At 40.0% G+C, this 19,379-nt stretch overlaps 1 protein-coding gene across 1 annotated transcript in view; it reads right to left on the bottom strand.

Moving 5' to 3' along the window:
• Positions 1–15,636: 15,636 nt before the first annotated feature.
• The window catches only part of RAB33A (RAB33A, member RAS oncogene family), a 9,360-nt gene continuing 5,617 nt past the window's right edge, over positions 15,637–19,379 (bottom strand). Inside the window, exon 2 of the mRNA XM_006912499.3 lies at positions 15,637–16,222. Within this exon, the coding sequence (XP_006912561.1) occupies positions 15,767–16,222 (456 nt within the window). The 3' untranslated portion in view covers positions 15,637–15,766. The remainder of the gene's footprint in view (positions 16,223–19,379) is intronic.

Below are 19,379 nucleotides of genomic sequence, written 5' to 3'. Positions count from 1 at the left end.
TTAGAAAACAAATTTCAAAATTTACAGTTCCAAAATTACAGTTATTTGTACTGTCATTTAAAGTTTTATCCAGTATTAACCCTAGGAGTTTTCAGCAATACTAATATTTAAAAACTTTTTAAGTTTAATTTAATTTTATCTTGGTTTTATGTTCTTCAATAAATTTATTGATGTATTTTTTGTTATGTCCACTTTTATCTCTTCTTTAAGACTTTTGTGTTTATTTTGTTTTGATAAGAACTCCAAGAAATTCCTTAGAATTCTCTACAGATTTCTTGTTGGCTTCTTAATTTGGTAATTGTTCAGACCATAAGATGTTATTACATCCTCTGTTCGATTGTGAGTTCAAAGACAAAGAATTGGCCAAAAAAAGAAAAAAAGAAATACTTCCTACAGACCTTAAAACATGTTTTAAAGTTACATTTCCGTTCATCTAATACATAATATCTTCTTAGCCGTTAACATAATTCCTTTGGATAAAGATAATATATTCAAAAATATTGGGACCAAAAAATGCACTTGTTTCTTACATATGTATGTATATATATGTGTGTGTGTGTGTGTGTGTGTGTGTATATATGTATGTATGTATGTATGTATATGTATATGTATGTATATATCTTTTAATTTGGTGTTCGTTTATTTTGGTTACATTGAATATAGATTTGCTGAACAGTTTTGATGTTATTATTTTTTTTAATAAAATTTGTATTGTTAAAGTGCCTCAGGAATTATTTTCTAACAAATAACTTCATATAAAATCTGTAGATTTTATCATACAACTAGGAGCATTGCTTTGCCTCTTACATGGAAGCCAGATTACTTGGCCTGCAGACTGAGAACTTTATCTACTGAGTACATCTTGCACTTTTTCTTCCAGCACAGTTAAATGCTCACTATTCATACTTTACTAATTTCTTGAACTTTAAAGGGTGGCAAGAGTCCCTTTGTGATCTTAATAACCAGGAAGGTGAGCAAGCTCTGAAGTTATTTGATTCAATCATGAGTGGTTTTTTTTTTCCTCTTAACATCAGCATTTCTTGAATTGTATTTGAAACTGCCTTAGTCCATTTGGGCTGCTATAATAGAATACCATAGACTGGGTGGCTTATAAATAATAGAAATTTATTTCTCACAGTTCTGGAGGCTAGAAAGTCCATGATCAGGTGAACGGTAGATTCAATGTCTGGTGAGAACCTGCTTTCTGGTTCATAGATTATCATCTTCTTGCTGTGTCCTCACATGGTAGAGGGGCAAGAGAGTTCTCTGAGGTCTATTTTATAAGAGCACTAATTCTATTTGTGAGGGCTCCCTAAAGCCCCATGTTCAAATACCATTACAGTGGGGATTAGGTTTCAACATATGAATTGAGGGGTGATACAAATATTCAGCTTATAACAGAAATATTGAAAGCCAGATTGTGACCACTTGTTATATAGTCTACTCCTCGCAATTCATAGTCAGAAGAGTTGAATCCATTAGTTTTAATTTTCCAGACTAACTGATTTATGCTGTGAATGATTTTCAAAATCTTCTAAAGTGGCTTATTTCTTAGTAGTGGGCTTAGTGATATTCTATTGTTTATTTCCATATCTGACTCTATGATGTTCTTTTCATCCACCATCTTTCTGCCTATTTTACTTTTCAAATATTGTGGTAAAAATATATAACATAAAATTTGCCATTTTAACCATTTGCAAATGAATAATTCAGTAGCATTAACTTACACCAAATTTTAAACTTTTGCCCAGAAATAATTTCTTTTCAGCTTTAACAGGTTCTTTTTTTTATATACAGGTATTTTCTCTGCATATGTCATAGTTCATTAATATGATAAATTACATTCTTGCTATAGCAATATCTTAGGCCCTGTATTCTTCCATAGCATTCTATTTCTTACAGTATATATTAGGTTCATTTTCTTAAAGTATAATACTCTTAAAGTTCTGTGTCCTGTAGCATCATTTTATTTTTGCTTTGTTTAAATAAAACATATCAGTCAGTCAGTACTAAGCTTGCTTATTATAGGCAGTTAGTTGAGTTTTAATTGGTGCTAATGAGTTTTGGCCTGACAGTCTGATCCTTTTACCTTCAGAGATCCCATTACTGTATTCTAAATACAGTAATGCTTTTACCTGGTTTAGAAATAGCCATCTCATGCATAGTTACAGCTGAATAAGAAGTCTGATTGGCTCAGTTTCAATTCATCACCATTATTTAAAAAATAACCTCTAAACTGCAGAGACGTAGTTTCTTGCTCTTTTGGGGTCACACTTTGCCAAAACACTTCTTTAGGCCTCATTTATTTGTTCAACAAATATGAATTGAGCGCTTACTATGTGCCTGACACTATTCTAGGTGCTGGAAAAACAGACTGAAATCTCTGCCCTCGTGGAACTTACATTCAGTAGTGGAAAATAGAAAATAAGACAATTGTATAGTATGGTAGATGATGATCAATGCTATCGAGAAAAGTTAAGGGAGGATAGTGAGTAGAGCTTGAGGGTTGGAGGCTGCCATTTTAAATTTGATGGTCAGGGTAGACCTCCATGAGAAGATGACAATTGAATAAATACCTGAAGGAGATGAGGAAGTGGGCCACTTGGGTGTCTAGCAGAAGAGCCTTTCAGAGAAAGATTAGCAAATGCAGAAGCCCTGAAGGGGAAATTGAAATCCTCATATATCGCTGTTGGAAATGTAAAATGATTCAACCACTGTGGGAAACAATTTGGCAGTTCCTCAAAAACTTAGAATTATGATATGACCCAGTAATTCCACTTCTAGGTATATATCCAAAAGAATTGAAAGCAGGGACTCTCATACTTGTACATATATATGCATAGCAGCACTATTCACAGTAGCCAAAAAATGTCATCAACAAATGAAGGGATAAATGGTAGTATATTCATACAATGGAATATTATTTAGTCATAAAAAGTAATGAAGTAGTGATACATGCTACAATGTAGATGGACCTCAAAAACAATGTTAAGTGAAAAAAAATCATAAAAGGTCACATATTATATGATTTCATTTATATGTAATAGCCTGAATAGACAAATCCATAGAGACAGAAAGCAGATCGGTGGTTGCCAGGGACTGGGAGGAGGGGGGAATGGAGAGTGACTGCTTAATGGTTTTTAAGGGTTTTCTTTTCAGGGTGATGAAAATGTTTAGGAACTAGATAGAGGTGGTAGTTAGGCACATTGTGAATGTACAAATTGTCACTGAATTGTTCACTTTAACACTTAGTGAACTAAGAATTTGAAGGAAACCTCCTTAACCTGACTTAATAAAAATCTATAGCTAATGTGGTGAGAGGAAGAGAAAAGAGGGCCCTGAAGTAGGATCATGCCTGACTCAAGAAACAGCAACAAGATTGGTGGAGTTACAATAGAGTTAGGAGGGGGCAGGGGAGAGTAGTTGAAGATGGGGCCTGAAAGGTGATATGGACCATGTAGTATAGGGCCTTAAATGCAATTGTAAGGATTTGGCTTTCATCCTGGAATAGTAAGCCATTAGTGGATTTTGAATAGAATAGTATTTTATACCTCAATAAAAAAATAAAAATCCTTAAATACAGTCTTAAAAGAATCACTAGCTGCTATCTTGAAAATAAGATGCAGGGGGCCAAAGGCAAAAACAGGGAGATCAGCTAAGAGGCTATTGTAATAATCCAAATAGGAGATGATAGCAATTTAGACCACTGGAAAAGTTTGCTGTCGTCAACAAACTCAGAGAGGCTACTATGCATCTCTTCTACTGTTTTTAATCCTCCACACTGAAAAATATCCATTTACCCATGTAACTGGGATGTAGAGTTGTGTGGATAGAGTTCATCCTTGAAATAAGACAGCCTTAGGTTTAAATCCTGGATTTGTATTTAACCAGCTGGGTAGCCTCAAGTAAATAACCTAAACTTGTCAAGCCTCAACTTCCTTATCAGCAAAAGGTATGTAATGCTAATTTCCTCATAAGTTTGCTATGTGACAAAAGGTAGGCACTCAAATGCTTCTGATTTCACACTACCACTAATGTTAGCACCATTCCTGTTGCTACTTCCACTGTTAATACTGTCACTGCTGTTACTATTGCTGCTGAGAGGAGACCCTGGAAACTACACAGCAGTGGAATCTTCTCATTGACAGTCTTAGTGACAATCCATTAGCATTATGGTTATCCATAACTTTGGTTTATAGTTCCCAGGCCTTGCAATACATTCCCCCAAGATGCTGTGTGGACTACATCTTACCACACTGCTTCAATTACGTGTGTTATAATTCTCTAGTGTCGGAAATTCTGGCTTTTCCTGTCTGAAAGACTATGAAATGCCACCGCCTTGTTGAAAACTAATACAGAATCCAACCTGCTTTGGAGGGAAACATTCCTTTTGTGGTTAGAAAATCCTTTCCTTACAGGAAACTTTGTAGTAATTATTACCAGTAATTCGTTTCCAGAAATCTCAGCTACCTATCCAATACTGTTAATTTTATGAAAAAGTATAATTGTAAATACCAGCAGTAAAGTAGCTTTTCCTTTTGTAGGACTTTGAAATGATTGAAAGTACTTGCTTTACTCAGAGTTTAGGGATATTGTCATTAAGTCTTAGAATTGATCTGTTAGCCCTATCTCTTCCCCTTCTTCCATCTTCTCCAGTATATCTACCTGAACAGGTTAATTATGATATTAGAATAAAAGGAGCAATTTAAGTTGTACAAGTTTCTTTTTCTTGGTAAGATGTCAATAATAGAATGGAATATTTCTATCTAGCAAATCCAGAGCATAAGAATCCTTGAGTAAATCAGTAAATATCTAAAGTAAAAGAATACATTCAACATAACTTTATTTTTAAAACAATGACCAGGAAAAGCCTGAACGGTCTTTTGTTTTCATTTCTTAGTGCCCTTTATATCAGGGGAATTGAATAAAGTATAATACACAAACGTTTATCCATAAACTAGATTTCACATACCTTATTTAAATCTTCAAAAAATAAAGGTGATTTTTAATCCCATTTTACAGATGAGCAAACTGAAGTCACTTGTCATTCTGAAAATGGTATTAGGAAGTACTGACTTGTTCCTTAGAGAAACATCAGCCTCCCTGCCCTGGTTTTAGTCAAATCTGAGATTTTCTTTAATGGAAGATCTGCACAATTTATGCTTCTGATGCATAAATAAGTAAACAATCTTTACTCAGAGGCCTAAAACTTCATTATCTTTATAGCTGGCTTAAAATTCAAATGGCTGTAGAAAAAACTAGTACATGATCACACTATTTTTGTTGTTCATGGGAATGGTGAACTAGAAAGGATCTTAGAGGTCGTTTCTTCCCATCTCTCAAATAGTGCAAGAAGCTTTTCTAAAATATCTCTTTTTTAAAAGTTCTAGTTGTTGGAGCTGGCCCATTCCTAGACTCTCCATCCCTTGAGCTAATAGTGGACATGGCATCAGCGGCCAGCAAATCTGCTACTTCTGCACACAGCAGGGTGGAGCCCTTAGTCTCAAGCTGAGGAGCACATCTTCCTCTCAGGCTTGAGAGAAAAAGAGAGTAAGAAGCTAACAATGTGGTCATAGCTCTGCAGTTAGACCTAGTTTATACACCGCTCTAACACTGGACAGCGGTGTGACTCTGGACAAGGTGCTGTGATCATTCCATTCCTCGGGTTATTGTGAAGATTAAGCATGATCATCCATGTTATGCCCATAACAGGAATTTGTGCATAGTAAACACATGTTAGCTGTCATGAATCATCATGATTTCAGTTGGAGTTACAGAGGTTGAAAACTAGGCTAGGTCAGATATCTTTCCCATCTAATGATGTCCCTGGAAGGATAAGTAGAACCACAATACCTGGGATACCTCCATCCCCTCTATCTGAATCATTGAGGTTTCCAAATAGAATTGGTGGTTAAGGATCAAGCAGACCAGGTTTCTTTTTATATTAAATTTATTGGGGTGACATTGGTTAATAAAATTATATAGGTTTCAAGTGTACAATTCAATAATATATTTTCTGTATGTTGCATTGTGTGTTCACCCAAAGTCAGATCTTCTGTCACCATATATTTGACCCCCTTTACCCTTATCTACCTCCCCATTAAACTGTTGTCTGTGTCTATGAGTTTTTATTTGTCTTGTTTTGTTGCTTTTAGTTTTATATTCCACACATAAGTGAAATCATGATTCTCAGCTTTTTCTGTCTGACATTTTCAGTGAGCATGATAATCTCAATTCATCCATGTTGCAAATGACAGTATTTCATCTTTCTTTCTGGCTGAGCAATATTCCATTGTATATATGTACCACATCTCTATCCAATCATCTATTGAAGGACACTTCTGTTGTTTCCATATCTTGGCCACCATGAATAATGCAGCAATGACTATCAGGGTGCATATATCTTTATGGATAAATATTTTCAAATTTTGGGGGTAAGTACCCAGAAGAGGGATTGCTGGGTCATACGGTCATTCTATTCTTAATGTTTTGAGGAATCTACATACTGTTTTCCATAGTGGCAGTAGCAATTTACATTTTCACCAGCAGTGTGTGAGTGTTCTTTCTCCACCACACACAACCTCTCTAACACTTGTTATTACTTGTCTTGTTGATAATAGTCACTATAACAGGTATGAGGTGGTATCTCATTGTGGTTTTGATTCGCATTTCCCTAACAGCTGGTGAAGTTGAGCATCTTTTCATATGTCTGTTTGTCGTTTGTATGTCTTCTTGGGATAAGTGTTCAGGTCTTCTGCCCATTTTTTAATTGGATTGTTTTTTTTTTATTGTTGAGTTGTATAAGTTCTTTATGTATTGGGGGTATTAGAGACATTGTTTGCAAATATCTTCTCCCATTTATATGGTTGTCTCAATTTTGTTGATGGTTTCTTTTGCTGTGCAGAAGCTTTTTAGCTTGATACAGTCCCATTCATTTATTTTTACTTTTACTTTCCTTCAGGCCAGGTTTCTTATCCTGCTTTCACCTGACACTTCCTCCAATACTTTGAGAGTAAATACAATGGTTCACAATACATATTTTATCACTGGGTAAGGAATTAAGTACCAACCAGCGTCAGCTCAGATCATGAGGTACATTTCTCAGTCTATTTTAACTGTATAATGGCTTAGGGGAATCTTCCTGTGCCCCTAGTGGTCTCTCTTAAGACCTCATGGCTATTATTTACCTACAAGCTTTGAAATCTATCTTTTTGGGCAGATGAGGCACTTCTCAATGTCTCCCCTCACTCCCTGCTGCCATCCTAGACATTCTTACCAGGGTTCGCAGATTTCCCTTGGGATAGTTAAGCATCAGTGATTGGCCAGAGATAAGTTATTTATAAGAGTAACCCTTAACATGAGATCTACTCTCTTATCAAAAATTTTAAGTGTCCTTACCATAAAAAGGGGGTGGTACAAAGAAACATTTGGAAGTGATGGATGTGTTCTATTACCTCAATTGTGATGATTTCATTGGTGTATGCATATGCGCAAACTCATCGAATTGTATGAATTAAATATATTCAGTTTTTGTATATCAATTATACTTAATAAAAGTGCTTCTTTAAAAATTGCTAACCCTTCTAATTCTAGGTGTGTTAAGTGCCCAGACTGGGACAAGATTAGCTCCTTCTGTATGAGCTTCCATCCCAGGAAATGGTACCAGTCAGAAAAACTACTGGTAAACACTGTCCAAACTTCACAGCACAGAGCACACAGCAGACATGCAATCTCTATTGAATTATCAGTCTTGTGTAATGCAAAGAGAGTGGTCCTCACAGTGTAGAGGTGTTTATACTCCAGAATACTTCTTCACTTGTCTCTCATGTTTAAGAGGTTCTTGCCTACTCGTTTCAGATGAACAGCATAGGATATTTACCCAGACTGCTAGATTTGAATTTCTGTTTCAGGAAAGGTACTTTCTGATTTTAGAGTTCATCAGGAAGCCTAAGGATACAAAGATACACAGAGAGATAGAGAGAGAGAGACAAGAGAGACACAGAATCACTAACCTGGAGGCACATCAGAATCAACTGTGGACATTTTAAAATTACAAATTTCTGAGTTCCAGTCAAGATGGCAGAGTAGGAAAATGTCATGCTTGCCTCCTCTCACAACCACATCAAAACTACAACTAAACAACAGAACAGCCATCATTGAGAATCACCTGAAATCTAGCTGAACAGAAATCCTACAACTAAGGACATACAGAAGAAGCCACCTCGAGACTGGTAGGAGGGGCTGAGATGTAGAATGGGCTGGTTCCACACCTGCATGTGGTGGATAAAAATCAGGATATCTCAGCTGCAGAGGACTCTCAGAGAAGCGAAGGATCCCAGCCCCACACTAGGCTCCCCAGGCCAGGGTACCAGTGCTGGAAAGAGATTCCCACAACTCTGACTGTGAAAAACAGCAGAGATTGTGGCTAAGTGAGACAGAGGTCAGCTAAAGTCACATGGGGTTCCTCTTAAAGGGCCTTGCACAGGCATATTTTTGACAGACTCACTCATTCTGAGAAGCTTTGAGTTCCAGCACTAGAGCAGCAGCTTGAAAGGCGCCAGGAAGATACAGGGAAGAACTAAATTGTCTAGCTTCTGAGTGAGGGCTAGAGGGACAGCTTTCTCCCAGACAGAAGTGATGGCAGAATCCATTGTTTCTTTGTTGAGCCCTCCCTTCCCCAGCATACAAACGAAGGCAGCTATCAACCTGGCAAACACTTTTTGCCCTGTCCTGGTGATTTCCCTGAGACCCCACCCCACCCAAATTGCAGGCCCAACCAAGCACTTTCAGTAGCTTTTCCATACAAATAGCCTGTCTTGGCTCATGCTTCAGACTTTCATAAAATCTCAAAGGTTCACAAACCCAAACAAGCAGCATCTGGCCTTGGCATGATGAGCATCCCCAAGCCCAGTACTCACAGCAGCCAGCCTCAGGTCACAGCTTAGCCTCTTCAGGCACCTCCAAGCCCAGCGCAGGTAGTGGCCACTTATGGATGACTTTGTGGTTCATGCCAGGTGGCCCTGAGTAGCACATAGGCTGCAGCTGAACTTGGCCCATAGCGGGGTGCCTACTGGCCAGTTTTAGACCCAGCTGGAGCACCACCTAGCCACCTCCAAGGATAACACACCCAAAGGGCACACTTGGCAGACACCAGAGCCTTGCTAAAGCAAATCCTGCTCTGTAGGGTCAGCTCCTGCACAACAGCTCCTCCACTGTAGTCACAGGCAGTTCTCATAACCAATCAACTTGAGGGTCAATGCCTCCCCCTGACATGCAAACAATAACCAAGGCTACAACAAGAAAACTCATGCAACCCACACAAGGGACATACCTGGAGCACCCGGCTCAAGTGGCTAAGGAGACTGTGCCACTGACTCCACAGGACACCTACTACATAAGGCCACTCTACAAAGACTGAGACACATAGCAGCTCTACCTAATACATACATAGAAACAAATACATGGAAGCATCCAAAATTGGGAGACAAAGAAACATGTCCCAGATTTAAAAACAAAACAAAACAGAACAAAGCTCCAGAAAAATAATTAAACAAAATGGAGACAAGCAATCAACCAGATGCAGAATTCAAAACACTGCTTATGAGGATGCTCGATGATCTCAGTGAAAACTTCATCAAAGAAATAGGAAAAATAAAAAAGAACTAGCCAGAAATGAAGAATACAGTAACTGAAGTAAAGAATACATTAGAGGGAATCAACAGTAAATTGGATGGAGCAGAGGATCAAATCAGTGATTTGGAGGATAAGGTAGCATAAAACAGTCAGAACAGCGACAAGAAAAAAAGAATCCCCCCCCCAAAAAAATGATAGTTTAAGGGGCCTCTGGGACAACATCAAGTGTAATAACATTCACGTCATAGGAGTATCAGAAGAAAAGAGAGAGCAAGGAATTGAAAACCTATTTCAAGATATGACTGAAAACTTTCCTAACCTGGTGAAGGAAATAGACACACAAGCCCAGGAAGTACTGAGAGTCCCAAACAAGATGAACCCAAAGAGGCCTACACCACAACACATCATAATTAAAATGCCAAAGGTTAAGAACAAAGAATCTTAAAAGCTGCAAGAGAAAAGCAGTTACCTCCAAGGAAGCACCCATAAAACTGTCAGCTGATTTCTCAACAGACACTTTGTAGGCCAAATGGGTCTGACAGGAAATATTCAAAGTGTTGAAAAGCAAGGACCCACATCCAAGATTACTCTACTCAGTAAAACTATCATTTAAAATTGAATGACAGATAAAGAGCTTCCCAGACAAGAAGCTAAGGAGTTGATCACCACCAAATCAGTATTACAAGAAATGTTAAAGGAACTTCTTTAAGAAGAAGGAAAAAAGATAAAAAATATGAATAACAAAATGACAGTAACTGCATATGTATCAACGATTACTTTAAATGTAAATGGATTAAATATGCCAATCAATAGACATAGGGTGACTGAATGTATAAGAAAACAAGACCCTTACATATGCTACCTACAAGAGACTCATGTCAGATTGAAAGACACACAAGACTGAAACTAAAGAGATGGAAACAAAAGAATCTGGGGTAGAAATACTTATACCAGACAAAATAAGCTTTAAGACAAAGGCTATATAATAAGAGACAAGGATCCAGTAATCCCACTTCTGGGTATTTACAAAGAAACCCAAAACACTAGTTTTAAGCAACATGAGCATCTATACGTCCATTGCAGCATTATTTACAATAGCGAAAATATGGCAGCAACTTGAGTGTACATCAGTGGATAAATTGATAAAAAAAAAAAAGTGGTATATAGATACAGTGAAATATTATTTATCCATAAAAAAGAATGAACTCTTGCTATCTGCAACAACATGGATGTACCTAGAGCAGCGGTCTCCAAAATTTTTGACACTGGAGACTGGTGCTCCTATGAGAATCTAATGCCTGATGATCTGAGGTTGAGCTGGGGAGCAGCTGCAAATACAGATGAAGCTTCGCTTGTTCACCTCGTGCTATGTGGCCCGGTTCCTAACAGGACACGGACTGGTACCAGTCCACTGCCCAGGGGTTGGGGATCCCCAGCCTAGAGGGTATTGTACTGAGTGAAGTAAAATAGAGAAAGACAAATGTCATGATTTCACTTATATGTGGAATCTAGAGAACAGGATAAACGAACAAATAGAAACAGTCTCATAGACATGAGAGCATTTTGATGGTTGCTGGGTGGTCGGGGTTGAGGATGGGTGAAGTAGGGGTTGGGATTAAGCAGTACAAATTGGTAGTTAGAAGAGTCATGGGCATGTGGAGTATAGCAGGAGGAATATAGTCAGTAGTACTGTAATAACTACGTATGGAGTCAGATGAATTATGTGAGTATCTGGTCACTTGTTGTATACTTGAAAGTAATGTATGTCAACTGTAATTTAAAAATAAAAGTATTAAAATGGAAAAAATACAAATTCCTGGGTCCTGCCCACAGCTCTAGTAGATCAGTGTCCAGGGCTAATATCCTGTACTTTAACAAGTTGCCAACCAATTTTATTCTGTCAGTTGACAGTCATGGAGTTGAAGTCAGAACAAAGTTTGAAACCAGTGGAGTCTAGGCCAGCCCTTCCAGAGGAAGCAAAGCCCCTCCCAGTGAGGGGATGAGGGATGCTAGGTAGAGCAAGGTCTCTGTAAGGTAAGGCAGCGACTCTCTCAGATGTTACAGGAGAATAATTACTGGCCTCTCTCTCCATCTGCCACTCAAAGTCGCAGAAGTCAAGCCTTGCTATCCAGGGAGCTCTCAGCACATCTCCACATCCGTCACCCTCACCCCGCACATACTCAGAGGGGGCTGCAGTCAGCTTCACTTGGGGTGGGGGGCGAGGTTCCAGCTGTTCTGGGCTGGGTATCCCTCATGGGCACTCCTCTAGGTAGCAGTGCTATAGAAACATCTGGTCTTGGCTTCGCTGACTGGAGGATCCTGCTGAGGTAGTCCTTGGCCAGAGCAAGTCTTCAGGCTGAATCTGGGGCCCTAAGCAAATGCACAGATATTGGGGAGAGATAGTTCTTGGAGGGGGATCTGTGACAGATCCTACAGCTTCAAAGGCTGAGTAGAAGAATCCAGCTGGCTTTGTGGTTTCCAGCTATTGTCCTATTGGCAATGACATCTTAGGAAATCCTTTGACCCAGAGCTGACACTTCTGTCAGCCACTTGGGCTTCTTACACAGATCTGGTCATGGGCATCTCATTCAATGTGGAATGTCCCAGTCTGGCCTGAATAATAAATGAATGACCTGCTCACAAAACCCCCATGGGTCAGGGGGATTGGCTGGAGTCAACCTGCAATCCCTTAAAGGTCCTAGACCTTGGAACTAGCTGGACAGACAGTATGATATCATAGAAGGAGGTTAGACTTAAAGTAAGACAGATCTCACTTCACCACTTACTACCCTGGACAAGTTACTAAATCTTTTGGTGCATCTGTATTCTTGCCTGTAAAATGTAACCTTTATCCCTACCTCATAAGGTTGAAAGAGCATTGAATAAACTAGTGAAAGAATGTGTCATGTTTTAACACAGGACCTGGCACATAATAGGCATTCAAATGTTGGTAGTTATTTCTCCAGATCTTGTCTCTTTAGCACCAGTGAAGACTCAAGGGCACAGGTCTAGAAAGTGAAGAGAAGCTGTAAAGGAGAGGTACTGACCATTATGGATCATTCCAGAGACATAGTGAGGTTAAATGAGGAGCCTGGAAGCACCATTCTTCCCTTGAATCATCCTACTCCTTACCACCCTCAAGGAAACAAGGATGTCATGGTTCTCTGGCCTCCAGAGTCCCCTTCTTCTGGGCTCAGCCCATTCCCAAGTCCTCCTGCTCAATCTGAGGGATGCCTGAGTGTCATTGGGCCATCCCGCTATTGCGAGAAGAAAGTTCTGGAGCTAGGAAACTGGGTGGAACCCAGAGATTCTCAAGATTCCTGGGGCCACAGTGAGGATCCCCAGGACTTCTTGGCTGTCTCCAAGCTCCTGAGGGAGAGTAATGTCATACTGCAGGAAGGGACAGAATCAAGCAGGTGACACGCAGAAGATAGAGGCAGGTAGGATTGGTGGGTATCTGCTATTCACAGCAAAACTATCAAAGCCTTGGCAGAACCAAAAAGTGATAATCTGAGAGAAGTTTTCAGTGTCTGTTTTTCAAGGTGGGGGCCAGCCAGCATAGAAGTGGCAGCCCCAAGGCCTACACTCAGGAGTCACCAGGAAGGGGTATCTATTTTTCTCAGAGTAGTTAAGAAAAGTGGAGGCTTTTCCCTCTTGCAGGTCAGCAAACCTGCTGAATCTTTCCAAAGGTTACTGACCCTAGACGATGCTAAAACCTTCCACTGGCTTCCCACTGCATTTAAATAAAACCATAACCCAACAGACCTGGCCTTACCTACTTCATCACCTCATCTCCCACAGTCTCTCCCTTTTTCGCTCAACCACACCAGTCTCATTTCCATTCCTCGAACATACCAACCTCACTCCTGCCTCAGGACTTTGGCATTTGTTGTTCCTCTGCTTGGGGTTCTCTCCTCCCTGGCCTCATAGCTAGTTGCTTTTCTTCACTCAGGTCTCAGCTCAAATGTTATCTCTTCAAAGATGTCTTCTGTGACCACTCTAATATGTCACCCTCCCCCCACCTCCCTCACTTTCCATCCATTTACCCTGTTTAATGGCCCTTAGAGTCTTTATCACTGTCTCAAATTATCTCATTTATGTATCTCATTTCTGATTTAGTATCTGTCTCCTTTATGAAAATGGGGATTTTATTTTGCTCACCTATGTACCTGGGGTCTTAGAACAATGGCACATAGTAGGTGCTCAGTAAGTGTTGAACAGTGTCAGAGGCAATCCAGGTCTAGAAGAGGCAATCCTGGTTAGAGAACTTGGAATGTTGTCATCTTGACCCAGTTACAGCAGAAATGACCAACGCAGGCCAGGACCCAGACTGAAATGTATTCATTAGAATCAACAAGTATACCTGAAGCCACTGAGAGGTGATTTAGCCCTGCAGCCAGGTCGTAAGAGCCAAAAGACACCACAACAGCAGGTAGTGTCCTGAGCAAGGAGTCAGCATCTGAAGTCTGAGACAAAGTCCTGGTTATTTCATTGTGGAGAAGCATAACGACAGGGGTTTCAGCAGGCAGTTCACCAACAAACAATAGGCTCCCAGTCCTTGGGTGAGATTGAGGGGCTAGGCATGAGGTGGGGACAACTAGTAAGAAAATAACCTTCACTGGGAGACTAGGCGGGCTGCAAAGACTAGGATCTAGGCAGAAGCCAAGTAATGAGAACCAACCAGGGGTGGGGGATAAACCAGTGTGAGAGGAAGAAGGCTGCAGGGACAACCAAGAAGGACCAGATAGGCTATTTGTTTCGGTGCGAGGTGCATTTGGGACTTATTACTCTTTGCTAGCTGGAGGCAAGAGGCAGACCTGCATTTGCCTATGAGAGGAATGTGCTCAGGAGCTATCTACCTGAGACCCTCTCCCCACAGGCTTCCAAAAACAGAGGTGGCTTAAGGAGCACCCTCAAGCAAAGAAATCTACCTGAGGTTATTGTAGATATACTTTTATAACCGTTTAGTTACTTTAACAATTGAACAAGAGGCTTTCACATGCTTAGGACCAAACATATAAAAAATACCTACAGGAATCCTGCTGGAAAGACACCAAAAGCTCCCATTTGGCTCAAAATCAGCAAACTATCCTTCCTGATGCTCAGGCTTCCAGGCCCTCGGCTCCCCACTAGGGCTGCTCAGTTGTCCTCCCGCTGAACTCCCAAGGTCATTCCTGCCTCCAGACTTTTGCACACTCCTCTTCTTTACCAATTCAAACATTACACTTTATTCGAAATACAATATAAGTCCAATTATTTTTCAATGACCCTCCTCCCTGATGTTGAGTACATAATGCTCTCAATTTTCATAGCACAGCCTTGCATTCAGTGATCTAATTGTCTAATTTTTGTTCTCAAGTAGTTTCAAGATGTACATTGTTCCCGCAACTAGATCAGAGGGTCTTTGGATGTAGGAGATGGATCCTCCTCTTGTTATGTTTCCTCCATAGCACCCAGCAAAGATCTGGGGGCATAATACATATTTGTTAGTTTGAGTTCTGCCTTTTCTAAGAAACGGCAGCAGAGGTAGGGAACTACTTTTGGTGTCAGAGACTGCTTGGCAGAAAAATGGGAAGAAGGATCTAACTACTTTGGAAGCAGATGGGCTCATTGGGCAACCTATACTTTTTATTCTTAAACTTTGGGAACTAAGAAGAGAGTAGCCTTCTCTGACATCTAGGGGTCCGAGAAAATACTGATGAGTCAATATCTCCTTTCAAAACTCTATCCCGCCACCTGCATTGGCGCATGTTCCTCCAGGAGGTGGGATATCTGGCCTGTACCCACATCCTCTGGGTGTTTCTGCCCACTGATGACACCAAGTGAGACAATGACTTAGTCCTGAAGAAGTGACTCAGATAATGAGATCTTCAGGTAGCATAGAAGGCTGGTAGGGAGTGTGCCTTAGCATGGGCATATCATTCTAGTAGGGCAAGCTGCCTCTTCTACTCATCACAATCAGAAATGTCTTCTGAGAGGAAAGCAAGACATGAAGGCATGTGGTAATCTATACAAATTTTGTTTTAATATCAATTTATATGGAAACAAGCAGGTGTCAGCATTATGCAGGCATGGAAAAAAGAGAAAGAAAAAACTCCAGTGATAATCGATCTTGTATTTACATCATTTGGTTTCAACAGGGACATGAAGTTTTACTGTTAGCTTCCTGTGGGAACTCCAGTTTCTGCACCTTCCCCTGCTGCCTCTCAGCATCACGATAGAGCAGGGATTTCTGTGCCTTCAATCGGCAAGCCAGGCACATGAAAATTGACTCCACGTTCTGGCTCTCTTTAGGGTCCTTGGCAGATGTCTCAAACAAGAGCATGTTGTGGGCATCGGCAAATTTCAGGGCTAAGTTGGAGGGCACCTGGATCTGTTCCCTCAAGTCACACTTGTTGCCCACAAGCACTTTCGGGACTAGTGGGGGCACAGCATGCCCATTGCATTCTTGGATCCACATTTTGAGGTTGGTGAAGGATGTCATTTTGGTGACGTCGTAGACAAAGACCACTGCATGCACATTGCGGTAGTAATGCTCAACCATGCTTTTGCGGAAGCGTTCCTGACCTGCTGTGTCCCACACCTGAACCTGTAAGACGCAAAAACCCATATATCAAGTCAGAAAAGGAAACAAGGATAGACAAAACATGGTTCTACGGCATTATAAAACTGAGGTGACAAGCCCTGACACAGGAAGTGGTTCTTTGACAAATTGGCAGAACAAACTTATCAAAGTATGGAGAGAAGTTTCTTCTGGGGTTATAAAGATTTTTCTTAAGATTTTTAGTTGAAATGTTGAGTTGAAAAATCTTAAGGTTTTTAGTTGAGAAACTGGAATGTAAATTGGTCAACTTTTCTGAGGGCAATTTGGCAATATTATCAGAACCTTAAAAATCTTTAAATCTCTTTGAGCCTATAGTCCCACTTTCAGAAATCTATACAAAAGAAATAACAGAGATGTGTTCAAAATTTTGTACAAAGATCTTAATCACAGTATTATTTATACCTTAAAAAAAAAACAGGAAACAACCTAAATGCTTAGTAGGAGAGGAATAGCTGAAATGTATGTATATATCTATATGATGGACTATTATGTAGCCATAAAAAATAATGTTCTCAAAGGATAAATGGTGGAGGAAATGCACACAAAATATAAGTAAGTGAAAGCAGGATAAGAAATTCTTCATATGCTATGGTCCCAATTAATATATGTATATAAAATCATAGACACATGCATAGGAAAGACTAGAAGTATATATACCAGAAAATTAATGATTATTTATGGGCAGTGGGACTATAGGTGATATTTCTTTTATTTATTTATTTTTTCATATTTTCCAAATTTTCTATTGTAAGCATCTATCACTGTTTGGGGGGTTGTTTTTTTGCATAACATTTTAAAAAACAAAGTTAGTGTTAAAATCTCACCTTTTACTTCAATTTATTTTAAGTTCATTTCTTTGTTATATAAAAGGTGATTTAACTCATTGGATTTTTCTTCCACATCTCAGCTTTTGGGATAAAGGCCAAATTACAAAAGAAAAAATGCTGATATAAGTAACATATACAAAGACATAACTCCCAAAGGACACTCTGGAGTTGACACACATTCAGCCCAATCTATTTCCCTTTATATATCCAAAGTCTTGGACAAGAAAAAGTCATACTCAGAGTGATAGTCAAAAGGCCCTATATAATTCTCAGTTATCAAAGGAAATTTGATTATGGCTACTAATTGACTACTATGGCTCTTAAAATGAAGTATAGCCTTTATTTGGAGTTAGCAGCTGGTAAGTGTAATCTAGTAAATATAATTGGGTCTCTTTGCTGAGTGAAGACCTTACAGGGCCCCAGAGTCATCATTCTGAACATTGATTTTCATTGTCCTGGCTCTCCTTCATCCTCTCTGTGGGCATGACCACCACATGCCTTGGCACAACTTTCAGATTCACCCATTCTTTCATTTCAATTTTCATGTCTCTAGGCCAGACCCTCCTCTCTTCACTCCTGGACTATAGCGAAGTCTTTTGGATTCTAGATGTCTCTCTGCTCCAGTGCTTCCTGCATAGTACTTTCAAACTAGCCTTCCTAAATCCTTGCTTTTATCAGCAAGGATTTGTCATCTTCCTCATCAGGAAATGATGATAGCCCTCTACATCATATGGCATCAAATGGACAATTTTGTCTGCCATAATTTGACTCCACCCAATCTCATTTAAAATTACTCAGTTATACCTAGCTCATTCCTTTCTTTGTACCTTTGGTCCTGCTAGTTCACCCTTCCCCTACAGAATCAGTTGCCCCCTCATTGACTTACCCAAACCTCACCCAATCTTCAAGGCTCAGCTCATGCCTCCATCTTCTTCCTAAAACCTTTTCCAACTTCTCTTCAATTCTTTTTTCTTAGAAATTTCTATTGCACTTTGAGTCTATGCCACACCATTTAGAATATATTTATTTGTTCTCTATTTGTTTTATCAGTGCTCTTGGCATCTCTCCAGCTAAACTGTAAGCCATCTTTTTCTGCATCAGATCACTCCTCGTTATGATTGTCAGCATCAGTGTCGTCATCATAATCATCATTATCAAAAAGCAATATTGGCCTGAGCCACCAAAACTACAAGGAGTCTGGCATCCTAGGTATCTGCCAAGGCAATTTCAGAGTGAATAGTTGACTTTGGTTATGCAGAAAAACATAAGTCCTCGAAGACTGATTTGCTTCTACAAGCAGAGACAGGAAAGATGTTCATTTCTTCCACCACTCTGGTGCTCTGAGCAGGAAGAAAGGGAGAGCAGGCCAGGAAAGGAATAAAGGTCAATGGGAAGAGAGGAAGTATAGCACAAGAAAATCATTACCACTTGGCTCCTGGTCCTCATCTCCATCCCAACAGTAGTCCTAACTCTTGCCTCTGAGTAAGGCTGAATCCTTACCAGCCCTCAGGCATTTGGCAGATGCTGTAACACCATGAGCTCAGGACTCTAAAAATACCTGCCACTAACAAGAACACAGGTGGGAGTGTGTGAGGTGTTTGGGGCTGAGTAGGCTGGCTGTTTGGCTTTTCTTTGGCTTCAGAATTGTGTACACCACCCAAGCCACCAGAACTGCAGGGATGGCCCTCTCTGCTGGAGATCAACTTTGCCTTTCCAATATGATAGGGAGCCTTGAAGCTTTTATTTGGAGGTTCAGAATTTAAACTGTCGGCTCTGTTCCCATTCCAGTTCTTTATAAACCCCACCCCAAGTTCTTTGCAACCCTGTATGTGGTGAGAAGTGAGCCAGAAAGCAGGATGCTCACAGCAGAAAATCAGAAGAGCCATCACAAAGGGAGAGCACAGCAGGCAGGCTCACTGGACATACAAAAGACCTCATTTTGTTTTGGGATTTGATGCTTCTATTCTCAGCATCCTCATAAAACCCTGGCCCCTGCTGGACAGTGAAAGCATCTCCTTACCCTTTTGCAGCTGGCACTCCTCTTATCCATTCTTCCCTTCCTATGGGCATTGCATCCACATGGTGGCTGGGGCGACAACTGCCCCTTAGCCACATTCATGTTCCTTGATCCTCTTTTCTTTCCAAGGGCCAGTGGGGGGTAATAGAGTCAAACTAACTTGGGTGCAAATCTCAACAGAACCACATACTACTAATTAGGTGTCTTTAGGCAAGTTACTTACTCTATCATCAGTGTTTTCTGGAAACTGAGGATAACCACAGCAATCTTGTAGGGATGCTGTGAAGAAGCATTCATT

Source organism: Pteropus alecto, unplaced genomic scaffold (assembly GCF_000325575.1).
Source record: "Pteropus alecto unplaced genomic scaffold, ASM32557v1 scaffold145, whole genome shotgun sequence".
Classification (NCBI taxonomy): domain Eukaryota; kingdom Metazoa; phylum Chordata; class Mammalia; order Chiroptera; family Pteropodidae; genus Pteropus; species Pteropus alecto.
This window is presented reverse-complemented; position numbering and strand designations above follow the sequence as displayed.